This window comes from Sciurus vulgaris, assembly GCF_902686455.1.
Source record: "Sciurus vulgaris genome assembly, chromosome: 4".
In the NCBI taxonomy this organism is placed as follows: Eukaryota; Metazoa; Chordata; class Mammalia; order Rodentia; family Sciuridae; genus Sciurus; species Sciurus vulgaris.
Genome location: NC_136464.1, coordinates 11955372 through 11982564, shown reverse-complemented (window position 1 = coordinate 11982564; position 27193 = coordinate 11955372). Strand labels below are relative to the sequence as shown.

General features: G+C 46.8%; 2 protein-coding genes across 10 annotated transcripts in view; one reads left to right on the top strand and one right to left on the bottom strand.

Annotated features, from left to right (window-relative positions):
* Nucleotides 1-22005, top strand: part of DENND10 (DENN domain containing 10) — a 34792-nt gene extending 12787 nt beyond the window's left edge. For 5 of the 8 annotated variants that reach the window (XM_079137161.1, XM_079137164.1, XM_079137157.1 and 2 more), the window contains 4 exons: nucleotides 227-327; nucleotides 2540-2647; nucleotides 3487-3581; nucleotides 5758-7012. In XM_079137161.1, coding sequence (XP_078993287.1) covers nucleotides 227-327; nucleotides 2540-2647; nucleotides 3487-3581; nucleotides 5758-5934 — 481 coding nt within the window. In that variant the 3' untranslated portion in view covers nucleotides 5935-7012. The other 3 variants (XM_079137159.1, XM_079137160.1, XM_079137158.1) reach the window with 3 other exon arrangements.
* On the bottom strand, nucleotides 8857-26635 carry SFXN4 (sideroflexin 4). Of its 2 annotated transcripts, none has more exons than XM_079137168.1 (14): nucleotides 26324-26635; nucleotides 24573-24638; nucleotides 22666-22740; nucleotides 22250-22276; nucleotides 22108-22162; nucleotides 20632-20657; nucleotides 19549-19602; nucleotides 19408-19464; nucleotides 19186-19251; nucleotides 18152-18230; nucleotides 17059-17174; nucleotides 13835-13920; nucleotides 11671-11788; nucleotides 8857-9676 (listed from the first exon to the last, which is right to left on the bottom strand). In XM_079137168.1, exons 1-14 carry the CDS (start codon nucleotides 26414-26416, stop codon nucleotides 9599-9601), a joined length of 996 nt encoding a protein of 331 aa, XP_078993294.1. In that variant the 5' UTR covers nucleotides 26417-26635; the 3' UTR covers nucleotides 8857-9598. The 2 variants fall into 2 exon arrangements, with proteins under 2 accessions (XP_078993294.1, XP_078993295.1); XM_079137169.1 differs by lacking the exon at nucleotides 26324-26635 and adding an exon at nucleotides 25986-26135.
* Between the last annotated feature and the right edge of the window lie 558 nt (nucleotides 26636-27193).

Sequence of the window (27193 nt, the reverse complement as noted above, 5' to 3'; positions counted from 1 at the left end):
CCTCACTTTCAACTTTTTGTAGCCAGTATGACCCCCGAAACAGTTTCAAGCATGGCATTGCTTTAATGCGAAGCCTGGGTGTGTTAGCACACTTGGGGCATGGTCTGACCTCTGCTGCAGGACTCTGCCCTCTGAATTTCCTTCAGGGGAGGAGAGGAAGAGACAGGCAAGTCTCTAAAGTGTGGCCCAGCACCCAGGTGATTGAGTTTTTGCCCTAATTCCCCAGGACTCTGCCTGCCCTGGTGTGGCATCGACAGGATTGGACCATCCTGCATTCTTATGTGCACCTCAACGCTGATGAGCTGGAGGCCCTGCAGATGTGCACAGGTAGACAAGAGCATTCCAAGGAGGAAGGACCCGGCGTGAAAGAGGGTTTTAATGTTTTTGTTGTTTTATGGTGCTGGGGATTGAACCCATGGCCTCACATGATAGGCTAGTACTCTACCACTGAGCTACATCCCCACCTTGGGTTTCTGTTTTATATGTGTGTGTGTGTGCGTACATGTGCATTCATAAAGATGATCCTGATCTTTGTTATTCTTTGGTAAATGCAATAATCATTTTAAAAAATATTTTTATGTAATCCCAGTGACTTGGAAGGCTGAGGCAGGAGGTTCACAAGTTCAAAGCCAGTGTCAGCAAGAGAGGCGCTAAGCAACTCAGTGAGACCCTGTCTCTAAATAAAATACAAAATAGGGCTGGGGAATGTGGCTAAGTGGTTTAGTGCCCCTGAGTTCAATCCCTAGTACCTCCCCCCCAAATTTTTGTTTTAATTTTTTAAAAATTGTGATAAAATGCAATAATAAAATAATAAAATAATAAAATTTATTATCTTAACCATTTTTAAATACAATTCAGTGGCATAAATACATTCATATTTTTTTGCAACCATCACCAAAATGCAACCTATTTTTTTTCTTTTTGGTACCAGGGATTGAACCCAGAAATACTTAACAATTGAGCCACATACCCAGCCCTTTTTATTTTTATTTTTTTTAAATTTTTTTATTTTTTTTTTTTGCGGTGCTGGGGATCGAACCCAGGGCTTTGTGCTTGCAAGGCAAGCACTCTACCGACTGAACTATCTCCCCAGCCCGCCCTTTTTATTTTTTGAGACAGGGTCTCACTAAGTTGCTTAGCGCTTCACTCAGTTGCTGGTGCTGGCTTTGAGCTTGCAATCTTCCTGACAACCTCCAGAGCTGCTGGGATTATAGGCATGTGCCATGGTGAATTCTTATTTTAATGTATTGGAATTTATTAGAGGTTTATGATTTTACAAAAAAAAAAAAAATCTGCATCACAAGGGTAAAAACATAGTCTCCCCCTTGCTCTTGTTTTTTTTTTTTTTTTTTTTTGAGATGGGGTCTTGCCATGTTGTCCAGGCTGGCCTTGAACTCCTCAGCTCACGTAATTGTCCCACTTCAGCCTCCCAAGTAGCTGAGACTGCAGTGCACGCCATGGCACGCAGCCTCTCCTATATTTCTAATCAAAACTGTTTTTCTTGCACATTCAACTCTTATTCTTCCTGGAGTTATTTTTTTGTGTAGTCAGTTTGACATCTGATTTCTCTTTGTGTGTGTGTGTTGTGGGGATTGCTGGGGATTAAACTCAGGGCCTCATGTGCTAAGCATACACTGTACCACCAAATTACACCAGAGCCCCTGATCTCATTTATTTTCCACATAGATAACCACTTGGCCCAGGACCTTTATTGAGTAATTTGCTCCTTTTTCTAGTAACCAGCAGTGTCATTCTGGCATGTATCACATTTTCTCATGTGATTTGAGCTGGGTCTAACTTTCAGCAGTGGGTTTTGTTTTCATTTCTTTTGTTTTTTGAATATCTTTACTTGGTACATAAAACTTTGTGGGCTGGGGCTGTAGCTCAGTGGCAGAGCGCTTGCCTAGCACTGGCTTCAATCCTCAGCACCACATAAAAATAAATAAAATAAAAGTACTGTGTCCATCAACAACAAAAAATTTAAAAAAAAAACAAAAACTTTGCAATGTTAAAAGAACCCCAATCTTTTAAAAATTATGTTGCTGTATGAAATGAAAACAATCTGGGAACATTGTCTTAACAACAATTCCAGAAGTCTGCTACTTTTTGAGTTGCTGGGATTCCTTTAGTATTTATGATATTAGCTCTGAAAGTAGAGAAAGATGATGCTCTGTCCATATAGTCCCTGAGAACCCTGTATTTCGCTCTGATTCCCTGGGGACAGATCTGAGGTGGAAACGTTGATTAGGTGAGTCCATGCTACCTTCGGCCTCCTCTGGTGTTGTTGACCCAAAAAGCAGTGACTGAACAGTAAATATTTTATTCGAGCCTTAGCCTTGATGCTGAAGTCAAATTTTGGAACATTTTGAGTTGCATGAATTTCTTTGGGCAACTGACAATCTTACAATCTTAATAAATGTCACTGAGTACAGCAGATGTTCCCAAATAAATAAAACCACAAAGATAAGCAATTCCCTTTTGATACATTCACAATATAATTGCTTCCTGCTCCAGTAATTTGATCCTCTTTGTGAAGCAGGTTACATTGCTGGGTTTGTAGACCTGGAGGTGAGCAACAGACCAGATCTCTATGATGTGTTTGTGAATCTGGCAGACAGTGAGATCACCATTGCTCCACTTGCAAAAGGTTAGTTCTCTGTTGTCGACAATGTGATATAAGCCAGTGGCTGCACTTGAGGCCTGCTTAGCCTGCTCTGCTGAAGCTGGAGGGATTTTTCAGTGTCTAACCCCAGCACTTATCCCTGTAAACCTAGACCGTTAGCAGTGCAGATGGAATTACTGATCCCAGCCTTTGTGTGGTCACTTACCTTTCTCCTAAAGGTGGGGACAGTTGAATGCCAGCTTAGTAGGGGTCATTGCTACACAGATTTGTCCTTTACTCTGGATCTATAAGATGGGTTTATCCCATGCAGCACCATCTGAATGGAGGGGCAAAAGAACTTTCTGCTAATGATGCTGCAGCAGTGTCTATGTCATGTCCCTTGGGTTGTTCCCTTTGCTCATTTTTATGGACTTTAACACATGGAATGCTCGGTTGGCTTTGGCAGAACTGAAAGGAAGCACTTCTTTCACAACATTCTTTTCATAAAGTTTTTTTTAATGGAAAAAAAAAAAAAAGACAAGAAAGCCAGGCTCTTGCCTTAAAGTCACAGCTTAATTGTAGTCTAAAGTTTTCATTAGATTTTGCCTAGAAGGAAAAATAAAATTCATATCAGGTAGGCGTGGAGGGGAAATTTGGTTTGGAATTGACGTGCTTTTTGTTGAACCATGAGGCACTTACATCCTGATTATACCCCACCCCTAGCATTTGTCATGTTTGCATTTGGTAGTAAAGTGGAAGTGTGGGGGGTTATCTGCTGCCTTGTGCTTAGTATGGTCTTTCAAGTTTTCAGTTAAATGGCATGGCTATTGTTATTCTTTAAACCTCTAAATATTCACACAACTTATTTCTCTTGCTCTCACCAGAGTCCATGGCAATGGGAAAACTGCACAAAGAAATTGGCCAGCTGATTGTTCAGTCTGCAGAGGATCCAGAGAAGTCAGACAGCCAGGTTATACAGGTAACTCTTTGATCCGCTGACTCACTGGAAGTCCTCAGCAGTTTTGCTGAGCAGCACACCTAGCTTGTTCTGTGCTGTGCACATTAGCAGAGTGAAGTACCCGGGGTCAGGCCAGCAGGGGGCTCAGGTGGGGATTTGCAGTGTGGCCCTGGTGATAGTGGACGAGCAGGTGTGGAGCTCCTGTGGCCTGTCCGTTATTGGGCTCGGGAAAAGGTCATTGCAGGGGCTGGTCTGATGCCAACCACAGGTGGTAAGAAGCGGACTGGGATGCACTTTGGCCTGGCCAGTGCATTTCTCCTCCTAGAATTTTATGGAAGAACACATTGTTAAGCTGATTGCTGCTGAGCATAGGGAACCTGACAGACTCTGGTAATTGGCTTTGCGGTATTGTCTTTAGAACAGCTGTAGCCATGGAATCAGGACTGCTGTCACACCCTGCAAAGACACTCCCCTCTGGGAGCTGACCAGTGTCCACGTGCACCAGTTGGCACCCTCTCCTCTGCCCTTGCTGGACTGGGATGGCAAATGGCTTATCTTTCTGGGGCCTTTCCATGTGGTGCCAGAGTCCCACTTCTTCTCTGTTGCCCAGTCTCCTCCCCTCTTGTCTGACCCCTTTGTATTTGGCCTGTTCCCAGTCTTGCTCCTATCCAGAGTACAGCCTGGCTTCTTCCAGAAGCTGCTCATCTGGACCCTGTCTCAGAGCCTGGGACTGGGGGGCCCTTGTCTGCATCTGAGCCACCTGGGGTCACCGCGATAATCAGGCTGTACTCACCTTGTCCCACCTGGCGCATTTCTTCACTTATTAACTCAACACTCAGTGAACAGTGTGGATGTGGCATTGAGCAGAGGCCCTGCCTCACAGCTGTGTTTTAGTGGAGCAGACCAACAAAAACTAACAACAGGCTCATCATGAACCATAGTAAACACTGTGATAGTAAATACTGCTTTACGTGGAAGGTGTTGGGGAAGGGGTGAGACAGCCCTCTGAGCAGGATATGAGGGGCTGCAGGATTTGGCGGGGACTGTTCTTCTGTTCAGTGCTGGTGGCCTGTCCATCTGTGTTCAGGAAGAGTGGACAGGTCTTGTCACAAGGACACGAGACAATCTGCAGATGCTTCTTTCCTGCTATGTGAATAGGGCTTGTCCCCCATCAACATAGTAAAAAACACTATAAGCAAAGTTGTTGAAATAAGTAAATTTGAGTTTGGGATATTTGGATTTGAATTGTTTTTCATGGACTAAAAGTGATACACAGATGACTCAGTATAAAGTGTGAGACCTCAGGGAGGGCAAATGAAAGCACAGCTTGTTTAGGGATTCTGAAATAGGACTGAGTTAATGTCAGCAAACCAGGAAAAAGGCATGAATGTAATGTGAGCTCCAGTGAGTTCTCAGCCACTCAGAGGAGAGTCAGTGAACAGGAGGAAAGCCCGTGGCAGGTGCTGGGTTATTTGTCCCTGGCAAAGAGGGCTACTGAGAAGAGATCTATTAAAAAATAATCAGCGTGATTCAGCAATGCCTTCTAGGTATGTATCCAAAAGAACTGAAAGCAGGACTGTAACAGGGGTCTGTACCCCAGTGTTCCCCGCAGCATTACTCAATCCACACGAGGTGGAAACAACCCAGGTGTCCACCAATAGATGAATGGAGAGACAACAGGTGGCACATACATACAATTACGAGTATTATTCAGCTTCAGAAAGAATGAAGATCTAACACATGTTGCATTGCGAATGAACCTTGAGGACATTATGACCTTATGCTAAGTGAAATAAGCCAGTCCAAAAGAACAGTTGCCATATGCTACTTAGATGAGGTACCAGAATAGCCGGTTCACTAGAGAAGCAGAATAGAGCCCCTTCTGAAGGTAGGGAGGGGAGAGGAGAGAAGGGAGGTTATTGTTTAGGGTGATGGTATTTCTCTGAGTGGGATGGTGGAAAATTTCTAGAAATAGTGGCGAGGGTCGTGCAATGTGGTGAATGAACTTAGCACTACTGCAGTATATACTTAAAAATGGCTACAGTGGTTAAAAAAATCAATGATATTTTTGTCAATTTGTTTCATAATATATAAAGTTAGTATGATAAATTTTAAAATCCCAGAAAGAGTTCTAGGGAATAACTGTTGACCCTTTTAGGTACTAACATTTTGCTTATTTTCCTGTTCTATTATAAAGGATATTGCCCTAAAAACAAAAGAAATCTTCACCAACCTAGCACCGTTTTCTGAAGTTTCAGGGGATGGAGGAAAACTAGTCCTCAATTTGGAGGCACTAAAGCAAAAACGATTTCCACCAGCAACAGAAAATTTCCTTTACCACCTAGCAGCAGCCGAACAAATGCTCAAACTCTGACTGCGAGATCGGATGTGCGCTGGTGACTGCTAGAACGCTCTCCCTTCTGACCATCCACTGACTGTGGAAAATACTGGAAATAAGAGGAAATGTTATATTTTTAGTGATTTCTTTGAAAGTATTGAGATTTGACCTGAAAAACACTGAAACATATGAAAACACTTGTGATTTTCTCCCAGCTATTAGTTTCCTGCCTGCTGTCAGCGCCTGAAAAGTGCTGTAACTACTCTGGGTAAGGAATGACTGCCCAGTGTCCCGGAGTGAGGGGAAGCTCTGTCCTTGTGCAAATCACAGCCAACGCGAAAGCCTTCCTGATTAGTTCCCATGTGTCTCATCATGTACTATAAACTAACAGTTTGTTACCAGAAAGCTGCCTGAAATTTTGCTTTGTAATTCTTCTAGGAAGAACTTTAATTCCTTACGAGGAACTCTTCTGAGCCAAACTAAGTTTTCTGCAGAACTGTCTAAAAGATCATTCAAGAGATCCTGCAATTGCACTTTCTTATAAAAGAAAAAATTCTTTTCTTGGCCTTTGAACATTTTGCCTATATTATGAGGGTTTTGCATAGGTTTTATACTTTAATAATCCATATTTATACTGTGCAGAAGTGAGCATTTGGCAGCTGAGCCATTAGACCTCTGCAGCTAACCCTGTTGCTAGCACTAGTCTTCAGAGATGCTAGTCCTTATTTGGTAGAGTCAATAAGCCCATTTTGAGTATTAGTGTCTGCAGGACTGAAACAGTGATTTTTTTTTTTTTTTTTTTATAATCGGTAAAGGAATGTGAGAATCAGATTCTTACAGGGGCCAAACAAAAAATGTCTTCAAATGACTCCAGTAAAAATAATTTGGCTACAGATCAAGGTGACTATTCTTGTTCAGTTGTGTACTTTCATAATTGGAGAGCTTAAAATTGCCAAATAAGCCTGGAGGTTGAAATTATGTACTTGTTATTTTGTTATGTATATTTGTATTAATTTTGAAAGATTAATTTTCACTCAGAACTGATGTCCCTGGAAATCTTATGTGGAAATGTTTGCAAAACAAGCTGTCTATTGGATTTTTCATTTTTTTCTTTGTTTTTTTTTTTTTTTTTTTTTTTGTGGTGCTGGGGATTGAACCCAGGGCCTTGTGCATGCTAGGCAAGCACTCTACCAACTGAGCTATATCCCCAGCCCTCATTTTTTTCTTGATGTTAGACAACTGTAAAAATAAAAATAGCCTCCCCCTCCCTCCCTTGGGCAGGGACAGGGAGGACCTGAAATGAGATGTTTACTGAGGCAAATGATTGAGAATTAAATCTACACTTTATGAAAATGAATACTAGCATCTTTTTTCCCCTTTTCTTCTTCTTCTTTGGCAATACTATATTAGCTAATGGTCAAAGTTGCTAAAATTACAAATTTACGATGCAGAATTAAAATGGCTCTCTCATTCTCCCCACTCCAAATAAAAGAAAATTTTCCAATTGCCAAGGCACTGAGGAGTTATGGAAACACCTGTGTGGCAGGTAAAGCTGTCTCCAAGCTACAGTGAGGCTCCCAGCCTTGCCCCCTTCCAGGAGAACTTCTGGCTCCTGTCCTGGGAAGAGGCCTTCATGCTTCTACTTGCGCCTCTGTAAGTGGCTGAACTTCCATCTGTGTATGTATGTGTCCTGGGATTAAACCCAGAGGCACTCTACCACTGAGCTATATCCCCTGCCCTTTTTATTTTGAGTTAGTGCTGCCCTTGAACTTGTGATCCCCCTGCCTCAGTCCCCGAGATCATTGGGATTACAGGTGTATACCACTGTACCCAGCTCAGCTCCCCTGTCCCCTGCTCCCCATCCTCTCCCAATGCTGGGGATTGAATCCAGAGCCTCCTGCATGCTAGGCAAGTGCTCTACCATGGAGCTATATCCCCAGCCTTTTTTATTGAGACAGGGTCTTACTAAGTTGCCCAGGTTGACCTCAAACTTGTGATCCTCCTGACTCAGCCTCCTGGGTAGCTGGGATTACAGGCATGTGCCACTGCTCCCAGCTCTTTTGCCCATCTTGATCTCTACCCTTAATTTAAGGTAAGCCTATGGCCAGACAAGCCATCTGGTAGATAATTTTTACTGATTTTGTCCTTTAGGCTTCTGTGAAACTCCTCTTTACTAAGTTTGGAAGTAACTGTTATTCTGACCAAGGGAAAACTGAGTGACAGAAACAATCTTTGGTGGTCTGGGTAGGGCATTGGAAATACTGCTCCAGTACCCAAGTGTTTGGACACCTCTGTGCCATGCCCTGGGCTGTATCCTGGAGCTACCCTGATGGTATGATAGTTCCTGCTCAGCAGGCACAGGAAGCCTTACTGGGAAAATAGGATCAGCCAAGAGGTTGTATTTCATTGTGGCCAGACCTAGATCCCATATAGGAAATGTGGGGCACTACGGGAGCACATGGCAGGGGCACCTAGTTCAGCCCTGGGAATCCTGGAAGCCTCCTGGAGGCAGTGACTGTCTAAGCCCAGAGCAGAGGGAAGAGCTCAGAGAAGCCCATGGAGGAAGACTGAGGAGAGGGAAGGGCAAAAGCTCCTGTGGGGCACGGCAAGGCATTTGGACTTGATCTTCACATACCAGGAAGCAGACGAGGAGCACCAGCAGGGGGGACTGTTGCACTGAGCTTGGCGGCAGCAGTCACCATGGAGTGTTCTGGACCCTGGACTAGATCGGGCCAGTCTACTGACCAGGAGGGAAGGAGATGGGTAAAGGCCACCAGGGCTCCTGTCCACACAGCCAGTGAGTGTGAGGAGTCTGTGGGACATTCCCAGAGACAAGTGTGGCAGGCAGCTGGATTAGGGCCTGTCAGAGGGCCCAGCAGGGTGGCAGTGAAGCCTTTGGATGAGCACTGACGAGCGAGCGCAGTCTCAGCAGAAAGAAGCTGGCCTGACACAGTGGGCACCAGCTCTTTAAGGTCTGGCTGTGGGTGGGTTTTTGCTTTTTTAATGAGGCAGTTTAAATGCTCCTGGGGAGGAGCCAGCACAGAAGGAGGCTGAGGCCAGAGGGGCCTGCAGAGGATGCAGCGCAAGGTCCCAAGACCCAAAGGGATGAGCCCAGAGAGGTGACCTTACAAGGACAGGCTGGGTGTGAGTGGAGGAGGTTTGCTGATTTGGGACCAGCCAGGAGGTCACTGCTGGCCAATATCCTTGGTTTTCACGTGGATGGAGGCAGAGGGTCCCTGTCAGTGTGCAGCCGGTTCAGCACAGCGGGCAGTGTGGTGAGACTCGCAGGTTGTCCAGGATGGAATGAGCCCGGGAGGGAGACAGGGCTGCCTGGGGCTGGAGGCCTTCAGGCTCTCCAGAGCCCACTGTCTGGAGTGGGATGTCATTTTAATGCCCGTGTCCTGGACAAGGTGCACCTTCATCGCACTGTTTGAGCGCTCAGCTTCAGACAAGTTCATTAGTAGTCCCACCCATCTTCTCACAGGCTGATGCCGATTCCTCACTGTCCCCTCAGCAGCCTCATGGGGTGTCAGTCAGGACACCTTCCCATCACTTCTTCCACCAGCCTCAAAATCCCTGGAAGCCGTCCTGCTGGGGAGGCACTTCTGGGGCTCCAGGGGACATTTGGCAGAGTTTTCTGAACTGAAACCTGGAGGGGAGGAAGGTCTTGAAGCAGGAGCCAGAATCCCCAGAGCTGGTCCTAAACCCCTCTGCTATAGAACAGTTCCGTTTCTTCTGTCAAAGCCTGAATTTCCTTTTCAAGTTTGCTGTACTTTATCTGAAAAACAAAGTTAAATTCTCAGTATTTACACTCATGACTTCTGCTTTAGAAGCCAAGTTTTTAAAAAACATTTTCTGAAAGTAAACATTTCACAGTCCATCTCTTTCAGTGATGTCCCATTGATAGCAAAAAAGGATCACTAAACTCCTTAAAAACTTGTTAAGGAGAAATTTCAAATACAAACAAATGTAGACGGGGTGCAGTGGTGCAGGCCTGTAATCCCAGTAGCTTGGGAGACTGAGGCAGAAGGATCACAAGTTCAAAGCCAGCAATTTAGTGAGGCCCTAAACAACTTTAGTAAGACTGTCTCAAAAAATGAAGAGGGCTGCATGTGGCTCAGTGGTTAGACCTCCCTGGGTTCAATCCCTGGTACCAGAAAAAGGAAAACAAACAAAGAAACAAAAATGTAGAAAGAATATAATGATCCTTCACATGCTTATCACTCACAAAAACCACTACTAACAAGCTCTTGGTCTTACTTCCTTGAGTACCTCCCACACCCAGAAATGGGGAGGGGTAGGTTTTTTTTGGGGGGTTGGTACTAAGGATTGAACCCAGGGGCACTTAACCAATGAGTAACATCCCCAGCCTTTTCTGTTTTTTATTTTGAGATAGGGTCTCTCTAAGTTGCCAAAGCCGGCCTTGAACTCAAGCTCCTCCTGCCTCAGTCTTCTGAGTTGCTAGGATCACAGATGTGCACCACCATGCATTTTAAGGCAATTCTCAGATGTGCCATTTGACCTAGAAATACTTCAGAATGAAATTTCAAATGCTATGGTAATGATGGTAGTTATGTAACTACTATGCTATTACCACACCTAACAAAATCAATGACTGTCACTTAACACCATCCAATACCCACCTCTAGGCTCATGAGGCTGTACTTGTGCTCCCTGGTGGTGGCAGGCTGACTTTGGAGGGATGAGCTCCCAGGACAGGGTCTAGAAAGCACTGCAGCCTGTGGTCTGCCTGAGGAGACGCCCTGGGCACAGAACTCCCAGCCTTAGGCTCTGTGAATGCAGTTGGTCATCCAGGATGGGACAGGGAAGTGAAGACTCCAACAGCCCAGGACTGGCATTAGATACCTCCCTGTCCATGTGGAACCAGCAAATCTTGGCAGTTGGGGCTTTACATGGAGACAGACTCCACTTTCTGCCTCTGCTCTGGCCTCTGAGATTTCCACACATAACCCACTGCCCTTCCTGAAAGCACCTGTTGCAGAGACTGTTATCTGTCCCCCAACGTCTGTTCTCTTCTTCCCTAGCAGCAGAACTTTAAATAGATATAGAAAAAATACATAAAGAACAACCCTATTGGACTCTCTTCAGTAGATAAACAGAAAAGTGACCAAGATAATGGAGAAGCTGGGAATCTGAATCGAGTATTCATGACAAATTATATTACAATATTATTAACTACCTATAGAACTGCTAGTGCAGTAATCACTAGCTACATGTGAGCACGTAAGTCAAAATTAAATTTAATATTCTTGGGCAGAGGACAGATACCCCTATCCAGGGGTAGATACTTGCCTAGCGTGTGTGAAGCCCTAGGTTCTGTCCCCAGCACTGGGGAAAAAAAAAAAAAGTAATAAAGTCAGTCCCTCAGTCACACTAGTCACATTCCAAGTACTTGGTAGGCACACATGCCTTGCGTTTGGCACACTGGGTATAGACAGGGACCACGTCCACTACTGCAGAAGTTGCGACAGGTGGGGAAGTGCTATGAAATGTTATGGAGAATTTAAAAATTCTTTAATATCTTTTAAAGTTTTTTTTTTTTTTAACATCCTAGAAAACTGTTTATGATACACTGTTATGAAAAACAGAATCCAAAACTGCACAAGATATTTGGGAAATGGAATTATATCTAAATATTATTTTGTTTTATACTTTGATAAACTTTATTTTTAAAAAATTATATTACTCTCATGATCATGAAATAAAAACTCCATTTTTCCTATGAGAAGAAGTCAAATACAGGGGACTTACCTGTCCAATTTGTGGAAACATACTGAAAGACACAGGCACCATCAGCCCCATCACCAGGAGAGTACAGGACAGTTTTAGGGTCCATAAGGATTGTGGATTTTGCAGGAAAAACTGGGTTCTAGAAGAGACCAAGTACAGCTCACAAATGGTACTAAGCACTTCCGGGCTGGCCTGCTTGCATGGTGGCTAATCCCACCTCTCATGGAGCTGCAGGTCCAGGCCTTGGCTACCACCCAACCCACAAGCAGGCAGGTGAAGCACTGCACTGAGCTCCACAAGCAGCGCACATGGAGGCGAGTGATCTTGCACTTGCTCATCTGACTCCAAAGCCTGGGAGAGCTGGATCATCATCCCCTCCACGGAAATGAGGAAACAGAAGCACTGGCTTCTGTTCAGGTAGAGCAACTTCCCCAAGCTCCACAGCACAAAATTGACAGGTCAAAGTCTCCAGAGCCTTAATTGGTCAGACAGGGACGTGACACTGATCTTGACCTTTGGAGAGTGCAAGAGAGTGTGTACTATGCACAGAACGGCAGCCTGGCAGTCTGAGATCTGGGGTCTGGCGGAGACCAGAAGTGTACCCTCCACCCTCAGGCAAGCTGTCTTCCCCTTTGAGCCTTGGGTTTTTTCAGATGCAAAATGAGGGAGCTGAATGAGAAGTTTCAGGAAGGCCACTCTAGTTTGGATACCCTGTGCTTTCTTGGCTCTGGGATGGTGTTTTCTTTGTGGTCACCTGATGGCATAGTCCTCCCAGACCTGCATGCCCACTGGGAAAAACAAGGCCCATCCCTCCCCGCCAGGCAGCCTCCTGGGAGGAAGGCATCAGCTTAACCAGAGCCCCAGCATCGAGGCAGCCAGAGCAGCCCAGGAAGAGTGAACTAAGCAAAAGTCTGTGCATCCACCTCGCCAGATCTACTCTGGGAAGTGCCAGCTGGCTCTACTGAGCACACTGCCCAGGAGTGGTCCTAGCAGGGGCTCCCTGGACTTGCTGTGCTGGAGAGTGTCTGTGGTCCAACTGGGAATCTCTGACATGAGGGCAGACAGCCCTGACTCTCTTGGGTTTGCTGTGTTTCGGTCTCTGATCAGAAGCCTGAGAGATGAGTTGGGAGTGACCAGTACTTGTGTCCCTCCTCAATGAAGCCAACCTGGCAGGAGAGGAGGATGCCAGCACCAGGGAGCAGAAGAGGGCAGCGGCCAGTCAGAGCTTTGGTTCAAGTGGCTGCAGGCCACACCTGTCTGCAGCTGATACCTAAACCCTGCATCCACTTCTGGCTTATGCTACTGCAGGATGGGTTTCTCAATCTCAGCAGCCCCAGAACCTCTGCCTAACAAGCCGTTTTTTGCTTCTCAAATGGGGTGAGGTCTACTGGATCTGATGCTCATTTTTTTTTTCTTCTTTTTTGGTACTGGGGATTGAGCCCAAGGACGTTTTGCTATCCCCAGCCCTTTTTATTATTTTACTTTGAGATAGGTCCTCGCCAAGTTGCCTAGTGTTGGCTAAGTTGCTGAGCAGGTGATTCTCCTGCCTCAGCCTCCTGACTCACTGGAATTACAGGAAAGTGCCACCATGCCTGGTTCTTTTAGCTCATTTAAAGCATGCTCAGAGTCGGGGGAGAGGGAAGGCTTGACATCAGAGCTAGGAGAACCTGTAAATCATCATTCTGGAAGTGAAGGAAAGTGGCTCAGAGAGTTCTTTGACATGCCCAAGGACACAGAGGTGACCCAGGGCAGGGCCTGGGCCAGCTTCCAGGCTCGCTGCAATGTGCATCCTGGATTTCCACACCTCCCCTGATCAGTCATCTTAACTCTGGGGAAGCGCTTAGCAGGAAGGTCACTGAAGCCCCCTCCTCCCACCCCTCCACTAGGCTCAGTATCAAACAAGTTTTATAAGGGATTTGACCTTCAAAATATTATTCCTACTTGGGGAGATGAGTGTCCCTCTTACCTTTTTTCTTCTTGGTACCAGGGATTAAACCTAGGAGTACTTAACCACAAAGCCACATCCCCAGTCCTTCTGATTTTTAAATTTTGAGACAGGGTCTCATTAAATTGCTTTGGGCCTTGCGAGGTTGCTAGGGCTGGCTTTGAACTTGGGATCCTCCTGCCTCAGCCTCCCGAGCTGCTGGGATTACAGGCATGTGCCACTGCGCCCAGCCCCTCTTACCTTTTAAAAAAGTAGGCGAAGACTTCAGGAATCAAAGCTGAGGTCCCAAACAGCACTGCCCTGGAGACTGCTGTTTCTCTAACAGCCTGGTGAAAATGCAGAAAGACAGCTGAGGACCCGGAGCTGAGCCAGCGCGACGCCCTTTCCCACCCGCAGAAGGAAGGCACCAGGAAGGAGTGGGTGACCCCGCCTGTGCTCTGCAGGCCAGGTGCAGCAGGACGGCTGGGCTGGTGGCAGCACTAACCGGAGCAGATGTCCCTCCCCCAGAACCCACAGGTCTCCATCAGGCCACCACACCTGCCAAATAAGCTACCAAGGCAGCTTCCAGACAGAACCTCGCTTAGAACCAGGTGCAGCCCCGCCTGAGGGAACCCTGGATCTGCTACTTCCGTTCATGGTGGATTCTCCTCTCAACCCAGGTCTCTGCCTCCTAGCCCGAACCCGCTCCCCAGGGATTCCCACCCTGCCCGCGGGGATGCCAGCAAAAGCCCAGCGGAGTGCACTGGTGCAGCTCTCAAGACCTGTCAGGACCCAGCCTCACCTGTGTAGTAGTGTTCTAGGGACGAGGGTGCAGCTCCATGGTGGAGGCTTGCCAGCATGCACCCGGCCCTGGTTTCCGCTCCCAGCCCCATGGGAGATTTTTTTTAAAGTGTCATCTTTTCTATACTATACCTTCCTCCATGTATTAAATATGAACAAACATTAAATTCCATATATTAAGTCAGGTGCATTGGTACATGCCTGTAATCCCAGCAGCTGAGGAGGCTGAGGCAGGAGGATCACATGTTCAAGGTCCCAGCAACTTAGTGAGGCCCTAAGCAACTTAGCAAAACCCTTTCTCAAAATTGAAAAAAAAATAAAAAAGGGCTGGGGATGTGGCTCAGTGGTTAACAGGTGTGGGTTCAATCTATGGTACAAGAAAAAAAAAATTCTATATATTAAACACCTAATAATGTATGGGTTATAAGCACAAACCCATGAATCCTTGAGGGCAATTTAAGGGGCTTTGAAGAGAAAATTTGACTTTAAATGGTTCACATGTTAACTTTATTATTATTTTTGGCTGGGAGGGGTACCAGGGATTAACCCCAGGTATGCTTTGCCATTGAGCTACATTCCTAGCCCTTATTATTTTTTAAAAATTTGAGACCATTTTTTTGCTAAATTGCCCAGGCTGGTCTCAAACTTGTGAACCTCCTGCCTCAGCCTCCTGCATCGCTGGAGGAATAAAGCACTGTGCCTGGCTTTCCCAAGTTAACTGCAGAGCCAGCCCCCGGGCAGATACCAATAGCACGCTTCTGTGCTCAAGAACAGGCAAGGCTGGGGACGTGGCCCAGTGGAATGACACTTGCCTAGCACGAGTGGTCCCTGGCTGCCAACCCTAGTGGCACACCTACCCTGCCTTCCCCAGCCGTCTGCTATGATCTGCTACAACCTACCTTCCCAGGCTCCTCTCCTGCTGCCCACAGCCTGCTCTGCTCACACCACCACCTACAGACCATCACACACGCCACACTAGACTCCAGCCATTCGCCGTGCAGGGATGGCCTTTCCCCACACGAGATCAGAAGGAGTGGAAAGGGTCATTTTAAAAATAAGGTTTCGAGAATATGAAGTAAACTCCTTGGCTTCAGAAAGAGAACAGGGGCTGCTGAGCATGCGGTGTTTTCACGCTGGTAGGCAAGGTGCCTCTCTCCATCTGTCCAGTGCGTAAGAAAGGAAGGACATTCCAACAAGATGCCCATCACAGGGAGACACACTCCAGTTTGCGAGTGAATGACTTATAAGGCCAGTGGGGGAAACCACTGTGACCAACCTCCTGAAATCTGATCCAAGGTGCCTTATTACAATCAGATATTGCTGGTTACGCAGTTTCTGAAATTTTAGCCAAAGAGAATAAGCCTTTCAGTGACAGGGAAACATAAAAGACTGCTTATGCTTATGCACAGTGGCAGACACTATTCTTAAGAGACACATACTTTTTTTTTAAAGTAGACTATCTTTTTTTTTTTTGCCCTAAATTGGCCCTTGTATAAGAAATGAAATTCCTGCTGGTGAGATTGACTCGATATCCATCAGGCCTGAGTTCCCTGCCCTTGGAGGGCAGGCGGGTGCACCTGGGACAGGGGTTCTCACTGGTAAGGGCTTGGGTCTCTAGAGCCCAGCAGTGCCAGGCAAGCAGGAGGTGCTGGGCAGCCACGTGCTCATGAATACTGCCTCTCACTCTACTCTTCAGCTTTACGAATGGCTCAAGGCAATACTGCCACCTGGAAGTTAAAACTGAGCTGAAGATCTAGAATGCACAAGGCCGTGGGTTCAATCCCCAGTACTGTAAAAAACAGCATATACACACATATATATATAAACTGAAAAAGTATATATACACATATTTATACATATATATAATATAAACATATATACATACATATGTAAACAGGTATGTATAAATATGGGCATATATCTGTATATGTGTGTACGTATATAATTTCAAAAGTTCACCTCCAAAATGAAACTACCATAGACTATTCTAGTTTCTTATACGTGAAACATGCACAGAGGCAACTTGCTGAATTGAACAAAAGAATAAACTATTTAATGGTAAAAATGATTCAGAACTGAAGACATTTAAATGAGTTTGACTTCAGAGGCTGGATTTCCCAAGTCTATCCTTGACAACACACTGGTCCCGGTAGGAAAATCTGCTGCGAGGTGGAGAGAGCAGGAGGCAGGGCAGGCTGGGAGGGGGCAGGCTCCGAGAGGGCCCCAGGCAGCACATGTAGGAAGGATGGATACCAACCAGAAGTAGGAGGTCTCACCCTAGCTCCTAAGATGCCTCCCCGCTCCTGCCCTGTCATGGTCAGACTTACAGGCCAACTTGGCAAAAGTACCCAGTTACTGAACCAAACACTAATGGAGCTGTTGCTGTGGGGGATTCTGCTATGGGATGTGTTAACATCTACAATCTGTTGACTTAAATAACATGCTCCACAATGTGGACGGCAAACAGTTGAAGACCTTAAGGGCAAAAACTGAGGTTTCCCAAAGAAGAAACTGCCTCAAGACTGCCGCACTATCTAAACCAGTGCCGTCTTGTAAACTTCAGGGTGTAAAATGAAGAAACTCTCAGTGGCACGAGGGGGGGGATGGGAAAAAGAAAGGAGGAAACAGAACATCCAACTCTGGGCCCAAAGGGCCAGCAGCTGAAGTGCCAACAGCCCCCATACCTTTCTCCCAGCTCTTCTGGAATGCCCTATGACATTGCCTTCTTTGTCCATGACCTCAATCCCTCGAATGGGCTCCAAACTCCGAGATGCAAAAGCATTCATTCCACTGACTTGCGCTGTAGATGTAAGGAAAACAGGACACCAAAAGGTGAGTTGCAGTCCAGCACAGGGACATCTTTAGAGGGCTGCGTCCACCTCCAAGCCCTTCTTAGACAGGTGCCCTCCTCCTGACCCTCAGATGGTCACCTGCCACAGGCCTGGCTGACCACTTGGGCTTTCTGTAACAAAATTTTTCCAATGCTGTCATTCTGCCAACCCTTCAAACTGCTCTAGTTCCCAAACCCAAATGTGGAACATGAACTGGTGAACTCGCGGGCTGCTGAACACAGAATATTCAGTGAATACCTCTGCCACCCCTCCTGGAGTCTGATTACGAGGCTGCAATCCCTATACTAGTGCTTGCTTGCTGTGTGGCCCTCAGTAAGTGACTTCAGTTCCCTGTGCCTCAGTCTCCTCACCGCTAAGTGGGAAGAATATTTCCACAAGTTGTTGTTGTCAGGATTAAGTGAAGTGGTACGAGGGGAGGGTTTGTGCAGTCTTTAGATGTAATATGTGGGGGCTGAGGGTCGGTTCCACAGTACAGCACTTGTCTAGAATGCACCTGGCCCTGTGTTTGATCCCTAGAACTAAAGAAAAAATAATGTAATTTGTGTTTCCAGACTTGTGTTTGTCCTTTGACAATTAAAAGGGTAACACAGGGGCTGGGGTTGAAGCTCAGTGGCAGAGAGCGCTTGCCTAGCACGTGTTAGGCACTGGGTTTGCTCCTCAGAACCACATGAAAATAAATAAATAAAATAAAGGTATTGTGTCTATCTACAACTAAAATTTTTTTTTTATAAAAAGGGTATCTACAGAGAAAGTGCCGCCTCTCAAACCACAGACCCCATTTGGGCTTGAGGACCCTGGCGGGCTGCAGACAGTGGGCACCATTAGTCTTAACATGGCCAAGGGACGCAGGGTCTCTGGTGAGAGAGGAGAGCCCAGAGCCCACAAAGCCAGGCAGAACTGCATGCTCCTAGCCCTTCTTGCTCACCAAGAAAGATGATCGGCAAGGCTCTTTTGACCCAGGGGTTATCCAAGGAATACTTCATTTGGACCAAATGAGGGATTAACTAGAAAATAAGAGAGAAAGATTCTTTTTGCATGGGAACAAAAAAATCAGTCAAACATACCCAAAAACAAAGCTCAAACACTGACCTAGTCCTAGGGCTGATGGTGGCCAGCGCTCACATGCTTTTTTTTTCTTTTAATAGAGCTGCACAGGCTAGGTAAGTGCTCCACCACTCAGCTACGCTCCAGCCTTTTTTATTTGTTTGAATTCTTGGAACACTGAGGAGTTATCTTTGTTCGCTCCAGGAGTAGGGGAGGGCTTAGGTTATGTACTCCATCCAGAGTCACAGAGCTGGGAAGGGCTTGAGCTGGGCTGGGAATTCAGGCTTGTCTGACTCGAGTCTACGTTTTTAACCATTTCAGTGTCTGGGCGTTCAAAGAGACATCTAACTTGTACAACACATTTGTGTAGCACAAACTAATTTTTAAAAAGATAACAATACTGAGTACAGTCATCCCTCGATATCCATAGGGAATTAGTTCCAAGACTTACCCAGGACATCAAAATCAGAGGCTGCTCCAGTCCCTTATACAAAATGGCATATTATTTACATATAACCTATCCATATCCTCCCATATACATACTTTAAGTCATCTCCAGATTTCCTATAATACCCAATACAATGTAAATGCTATGTAAACAATTGTTACACTGTATTGTTTAGGGAATAATGACAAGGAAAAAAACATTTGTATGTGTTTGGTTTAGACGCAAGTTTTTTTTAATACTTTCAATCCACAGTTGGTTGAATCCAGAAGTAAGACTTGTGGCTATAGAGGGCCTGCTGTGCACGCCTAGAAACTCAGAGTGACGATTCTGAGGTGACAGGAGCATGGTGATTTTCCTATTCATACTTCCCAAGTCGTTTAGGTTAGAACACTAGATTTGTAATCAGAATAAAGCTTTTTTGATTCTGAGGAATAAAAGAAGATTTCACAGGTTGTAAAAATACCTACCCCAAAGAAGGTCGAAGAAGCAATTACTCCTGCTCCTAATAATATTTTTGCTGGTAGACTGTGACTCTAAGGAAAAGAGAAGCACCTAGTTAGCAAATGCACAGTTTTGCCCAGCGAGAATAATTTAAGCAACAACGAAAACCCAGCCCACAAAAACGAAAAACAAAACCTCCAAAAGAAATAACACAAAATCACATCCTTTCTGGGTTTCAGGACACTCACGTAGCTCGCGTTTCCATTGGTGATAGTGAACCCCGTGGTGTAAGCATATAAGGAAACCTGCAGGATGAAAAGGCAGGCAGATCACAGTTGGATTTCAAGCAGAACAGAACCCAACGACCCGGAAGTAGAAAGAACTACTACCTGGGGTAAAACCATGGACTTCATCCCTTTTGCCGGCATCATCGACAAAAAGACCTGGAAGAAGAAAGCAGAGCAGAGCTGCACATAGTCTGGAGGAGGCAGGGCTTGCAGCAGCACAGAACTTACCAGGGGAGGCGTAGCACTGAGCCCCGGGGGGTCGGGACAGGAGCAGGGTGGCAGATGTGTGACTGCCAGTTGGACAAGTCTGTACTGGATGAGCGCCCAGCAGGCCCTGAGGACATTGGGGGCCTCCCTGCCTGACCACATGCACTGGCCAGGGCAGGCAAACACGGGGCAGGAGTGGAGCAGCGACCATCCAGGGACATGACGAAGAGCACCTCCCTAGAGTGGGAGGAGCCGTGTGGGGGAGGACTTGGGGAAAGAGGGTGCTATTAGTTTAGACCTGAATGTTTCCCAAAGGTGCTGTAACTGTGTGTTTAAGGCTTGTCTCTAGTTGGTGACACTGGGAGGTTGTGGACACTAAGAGGTGGGCATGGTGGGAGGTCTTTGTGTGATTGGGGGCATGACCTCAGGGGACTGTGGGACCCCAGTCTCTTCTTTTCTCTCTTTTGCTCATAGCTGCCAGGAGATGAGCAGCTCGACTCCCCCACACACTTCAACCATGATGTGCTGCCTCACCACAGGCCCAAGAGCAATGGGGGCAACTGATCATGGACCAAGACCCTCAAAGCCAAAGTAAAACTTTTCTTCTCATAAGTTGACTATCTCAGGTATTTGTAATAGTAACAGAAAGCTGACTAACACAGAAGGTAACAGATAATCAAAGGCAGCTTGTGACCAGTCACACATCTTAACTCACTGGCCTCTTCTATGGTGCTTTGTGTATGGTAGGAGTCCAGAAAAAGGACACCCTGGTGACATGGGGCTTTGAGAAGCCTGAGGCCTGACTGGGTAAGTGGGATGGAGGTGTGGATATAGGAACAGCAACAAAGGCCACAGGTAGGGGTGCATGGTCATGTTTCAGGAAGGCCTGGGACAAGGATCCAGAGCTGGGAGACATGGTCAAGTTCAAGAGATGGGTAGACATCTTCCCAAACCTATGGTGAATGAGAGCTTACTCACCATGGGCACCGTCAAAGGCAGGAAAGCTGGCAGAGAAGAGCAGAGCGTCAGTGACTGCAGCTGCTAAGACAGAGGGGGCCTCAAGCGCTCTGCTCCCTGAGAGCCCTTCTCCAGCCTCCCCAGGGCTCAGGCCTCAGGGAACAACTTACTTTCCTTTTTTCTCCCCAATAAAAATAACAACTCTGTGAATACAGCAGCAAATTAAAACAGCACAGTAGGGAAAGACCAAAGCAGAGGGCTGCCACCAGCATTCCCGGCCCTCTCTCTGCAGGCAAGCAGCAGAAGAGGCAAGACCTCCAAGTCGGTGAGGTCTGGGATGGTCTCTCAGGGTATCCACAGCTGTCTCGTGGACGGCCTTATCATCCATGCAGGGGCACTATGCACTGCCTATGCTTAGCTTTCCCCACTTAATGCTTTTTTTTTTTTTTTTGGTACTGGGGATTAAACAGAAGGGTGCTTAACCACTGAACCACATTCCCAGTCCTTTTTAAAGAAATGTAGTTTTTTAACTTTTTAAAAAAAACTTTACTTATTTATTTTTATGTGGTGCCGAGGATCAAACCCAGAGCTACACATGTGCTAGGTAAGTACTCTACCCCTGAGCCACAAACCCAGCCCCCTTTTTTATTTTTGTGACAGGGTCTTGCTAAGTTGCTGAGGCTGGCTTTGAACTTGTGATGCTACTGCTTCAGACTCCTGAACTGCTGGGATTACAGGCGTGCGCCACCATGCCTGGCAAGGATCATGGATTTCATTGCCCTCATCTTAGGTAAGATGAAAAGGACATACAGGACTAAATGACATCCCTAACAGAAGTAGCCCTTAGGAGTGGCTAGCTCTGATCCAGCTTTGACAAACTGAATCATGGCTTGTTCCAAGTCTGAGGGTGAGGGTGGGATTTATCCACAGGCCTGGCCCTCATCCCCAAAGCCGAGATCTTTCATAGGACTGAATCAGCTCTGGGCCCTAAGCCTGCTCTTCACTGTCAACACCAGACCCTTCGAGGATTCTTCTATAGCTGTGGCTTCCAGAATTTCCATCAGAAATCCCTTCAAGGGAAAAAAATAAAGCAGACAACCAGGGGAGGTGGCACAGGCTATAATCTCTAAGACAGAAGGCCAAGGCAGGAGGATCCTAAGTTCCAGGACAGTCTTGCAACTTAGCAAGACCTTGTCTCAAAAAATAAAAGGGATGTGGGTCTGGGGCTGGGGCTGAGTGGCAGAGCACTTGCCTGGCACATGTGAGGCCCTGGGTTCCATCCTCAGCACCACATAAAAATAAAATAAAATAAAGATATTGTGTCCATCTACAACTAAAAAACTGTTAAAAAAAAAAAAAGGATGTGGCTGAGCAGTAGAGTTCCCCTGGGTTCAATCCACAGTACCACAAAAAATCAAACAAATAAATAAAGCAGGCAGAGTTTTCTGTTACAAATCACAACTTCCCAACCTTCTTCTGAAATGAGAACCAGCTCACCTGCAGGTCGGAAAAGAACGGGTATCAGCCTGCTGCTATCAGGATGCACGGTTGACTTCAAAGGGGCAGATGCAAAGGTTAGTTGGCTCGTTAGTTTTGTGATTTTAGGAGGCTGAAAACTAGAAAAGGGGCTAAAACTTACAAGGCTTCTCTTCCAAGCATCTTTAATCTAAAAAGAGAGGAAAAGAAAAAGCAATATTTTTGTTTGTTTGTTTGTTTGTTTTGGTTCTGAAGATTGAACCCAGGGGTGCTTTACCACTAAGCTACATCCCCAGTCCTTTCAGTTTTTTATTTAGAGACAGGGTCTTGCTAAGTTGCTAAGGCTGGCCTTGAACTTATAATCCTCCTGCCTCCACCTCCATAGTCACTGGGATTGTTACGAGATGGAATTCTAACTACATTTAACAAACTAACCCAGTTTTGCAAAGCTGATCCTGGGTAGTATGCATGATAGACTGATGGCCAAAATGCCACCTGATTTCACACCATGCACGGTAGAACTATCTAAAGGCAACTGTGCCTGGCCTTGAACTGTGTACAGCTGAGCACGAGACATACCCTCTGGTCATCCACATCGAATCTGTATGCATCTTCACTGGTAAACAACAGTTGCCTCGAATTTTCTATTTTTTCCTGTAATCAAGAAATTAATCATCTCAATACTGTTCAGATTTTCACACACACTGAGGAGTCACCAGTATTTTATCTGCGCACCTGATTTCAGTGTATAGACTGAGGCTCTCTATCCTGAAATTTTCCACTAGGAGGGACCCAATGTCACTGGGATTTAAACCTTAAAGGTCCCTAGGCAGCTCCAGCAGCTGCCCCACTGGCGTGGTCACTTTCCCAGCTCCACGTTCCTGGTTGCACAAAGCAGCACACTGGCAGTCCCTCCTGTCCTACCCGCCCCGCCCCGGGTCTAATCAGTTCAGTTGCTCAGATTCCTCTATCCTTTTTTTTTTTTTGTGGTGCTGGGGATTAGAACCCAGGGCCTTCTGCATGAGAGGTGAGTGCTCTAATAACTGAGCTGTATCCCCAGCCCCTCCTTTTCTTAATCTGAGAAAGAAAATTAAATACAAATACTATAATCTTAGTATGACTGCACACTGGAATCGCCTTACCCAGAAGCAGCAACTATGAAATACTGTTATATTTGCTTTCATTTTATTTTTCAAAACCAATTATTCCATGCTGCCACCAACACCACCCCAACCCGACTGCCCCATCTCATCCCTCCCTGTCCTATCAGAGGAAACCACTATTATGAGTTCAGGTTCAGATATATCTTTCCAGTCCCTTTTTTACACTTATATGTACATGCATGAACACGTGTATCCATTAACAAATAGCATAAGCATAATTCTTGAGCATTTTTGTTATAAATGTTATACTTTCTGCACCTTGTTTTTTCCACTAAACTTTACAGATATCATGTTTTTGCATGTATCTATGCATGCATACAATCAAACCCAGGGTCTGTGCATACCAGGCAAGCATGTAACCAATAAGCGACATCCCCAGCCTTCAGTATTAATGGAAACTTAAAATATATACAGCGTTAAATACAAAAACAGAGCTGGGGGTGTGGCTCAGTGGTAAAGTGTTTGCCTAGCATGTTCAAGGTCCTGGGTTTGATCTCCAGCATCACAAAAAGACACACACACACACACACACACACACACACACACACACATTGATCACTTTTAATGGTTAGTCAGCATTCCACTGCACAAATATGCCAAGTTATCTATTTCCCTACTGATGGGCAGGCAGGTGGTTTCTGGCTTTCATAATAAAACTGTAAGAAAATTCTTGAGCGTAAATATGCAGCGATCCTTAGTGTCGTACCCTGAAGGGTTGTTATTGGTGACAGGGCATCTCCTCTTCATTCCCAGTGATACTGGTTCAAACATTCATCTTTCATTAGGACAACCGGGCCAATCCCTAGAATGGCCTGGCCCTCAGACTGATCCTTCTGGTTATCACCGCACAGAGACAAAACCCTAATCACTTGGCCCCAGTGGACAAATGCCAACCCTGCTCAACTCAGTGACATACAAAGTTGTTCAAGATCCTCCTGCCCCTGCATTAAAAGCCCAGTGAGCCAGTGCTATGGCGCTCTCTCTGACAGTTCTTCCCTGGCTCTCATCCCAGCCTTCTCTCACAGTTCCAGAGTCCTGTTTCTCTCAGGGCCTGAGTCAAGGCTGATGACCAGCTTTGCTGCCTGTCCCGCTACACAGAAAGTTTGTCTTGATTCCTTCCAACTCTGGCACCAGGCACAGGCTTGGTATTCCCCCTGCTAAACAGATGTATGCTTTTTGTTTATCACCCTTCCAACCTAACAAGCTCACTTGAAAGGAATAAAATCCAAATACACACACACACACACACACACACACACACACACACACACACAATCTTTGAATTTCAAAATAAATTCATTATCTCTGAAAACAAGAACTTACAATTGAAGTGATCAAATTTGTAGGATCTAACAATTCTGTCCACTGAAGAAATCTTTGAACAAAAGACTAAAGGAGAAAAGGACCAGAAGGGTTAACACAAAAACAGACATATGATACTAATAACTGTTAATTTTTTAACTTATTATGGTCTTGTCTTGTGTTCTGCCTTTTAAAGGAATCATCTGGAATCCTCATGACATGCCCATTTTAGAGGTAAGGAAGCTGAGGCTTAGAAGGACTCCTGGATGGAGTCAAGACAACACAACCAGGATCACTCAGCAGTCTGTGACTGACCACTCAGAATGGAGCTGCCACTGAGTGTTAACATCCCAGACTCCTCAGTTCAAATCGCCTGCATTCACATCCCACATATGACCTCAGAGGAACAACCTAGAAAGTTCTCAGAACCTCTTTTCTGGCCCTCTGGTTTGCTGTGAGGCTTAACTCCAATAGTACAGAACAGACACTCCAGTAAGGCCTCAGTAAGTCCAGCTCAGTAAGCTCAGGTCCACTGCAGAGAAAAGAAGCTCCAAACTTTGCAGGGGTTCGCGCTTTAAGTTCTGGCCCTACTGGGGCAACTTGAACTCCTTCTCCACTTGTCCGGCCCAAAATAAAGCTAGGATTTACCTTAGGTCAAGGCTGCAAGGGAATGCCCTGGGGCCCCACTGTCCAGCACTGGCCTGTGTGTTATGGAGCACTGCGTGGGGCAAGGCTGTTGGGATGGGATTGGGTGCAACAGACACACCTAGCTTTTAAGAACTGTACCAAAAATGAGTCAAACAACTCTTATGTTTTTAAATTACATGTTGAAATGCTATTTTGCATCTGTTGGGCTAAGTAATACTTTATTAAAACTGATTTCACCTGTTTATACTTTTTAACTGAAGCTTCTGGAAAATTGTAAAGTACCTCTAGGGCTCATGTCATTTTTCTATTGGACAGCGCTGCCCTGGGCCATGGTGGGAGGTGAGGCTGTCACCTCCTGAGCACTGGGGAGGTGGGGGGAATTGGGGTCTCACTCTGGGCGGCTGGGCCTATCAAGGGTAGGGGGCCAGGAGGTCCTGGGAAGGCCTGTTTCTCCCCGAAGTGCTGCCGGCCACGACTCAGGCAGCATACACCACTGGGACCAGGTTCTTCAGGGCGATTGAGGTGGTGACCTTGTGGCGACCCTCCCCACAGTCTGGGGAATAAAAGGTGCACACTAACGGCCGCCCGGCCACCGGCAAGCTTGTGTTACCCCTCGGTCCTCCTTCCAGCCTGAGATGGTGGCGGGAGGGGGATGCGCTCTCCAGGGCCGTTCTGGGACTAGGAACTGAAGGTGCAGGGCAGCCCCCTGGGCCGCCAAGGTCGCCGGGGCCGGGAGGCTTCCACGCGGCGCGCCCTCCCGCCCCCAGCCGCGCGGCCCGGGCGTACTCGGCGTTCCGCGATCCAGTAGCGCACGTTGGGCTCCATGCGTGCGGCGGCGCTGGCCTCGCGCTTCCTCCTCTTGCTGGGACCTACGGAGTGGCTGGAGTGGCGGTCGCCGCCAGGCCCGACGCGGAGGAGGAGCCGGGCAACGTGCCCCTCCCAGGCCCGCGCGCCCGCCGCCGCGTGTCACTACGCGCACGCGCCCCGGCTCCTCGCTGGTGCCCAGGAGCCTGCCTCTCCCGCAGGCCGAGTTCTCCCGACCCTGCGGTGCCAGCTCCGCATCTTCGGGGAGCGGGTCCTCCCAGGCCCGGAGTGGGTCGGTCACGTGGGGACTCAGTACTTACAGCGAAGACCCTGGGAGCACTGCGGGGGACCGGGCACACCCTAGCCCCCGGGTCCTGCCGCGCCTTCCACGGTGCACCCGCGCTTTTGGACATTACCCACGAAAGTCCCTTCAGTTGCCCGTCGTGTCCAGGATACACTTGGTGGGTAAACTCTGAGCGAGCCACCTAATTTGCAAAGCCCAGTGAAAATGAAAGCGAGGGACCGTATGCAACACTGACAATTTCAAAAAGTCAAAGGCATAATATCAAACCAAGAGTGGGGACCTGCTGCCGGTGCCTAGAATCCGGCTCTGGGCACATCGTGCTATCCTGTCTTTTCCAGCGCTAGGCCAACTCTACTTCTTTAGTCGAATGCCATCTTAATTACCCCTTCTTCGTCCCATCCCTGTCCTCCACATCAGGGTGAGTGGAAATTGTGTGCACTTGAGTTCATGGAAGCCGGAAGTGTGAGTGGTTGGTTCAGGGGACTCCAAAGTCCCAGCCTAGGGAGCCTGCGCAACACTTCGCTGTGTGACGCTGTTCAAGTCAATGTCTCCAAGTCTGTGTTCTCATCTAAAATGAGGATAACCACTGTCTCAACTTTGGGGGTTTGTTAAAGATCAAAGGAAACACGACCTATAAATCACCCAAGGGCACTGGATCCAGTGCAAGCGCTCAGTGTTGGTAATTAACACAGCTGCCTAAGCCCTCCCTGGCCTTTCCACCCGGGGCACGTCCACTCAGGGGTTTCTTCAGGTCTGCGTGACTTCACTCCTGTGTTTGCTCTGCTCTCCTGGCTCACGGTCCACCGCCTTCAGCAGTTCATCTCTTCTGGGAAACCTTCCCGCCCTCCGTAGCTGCGCACGGTGCGCCCTCTTCAGTGTTCCTTCC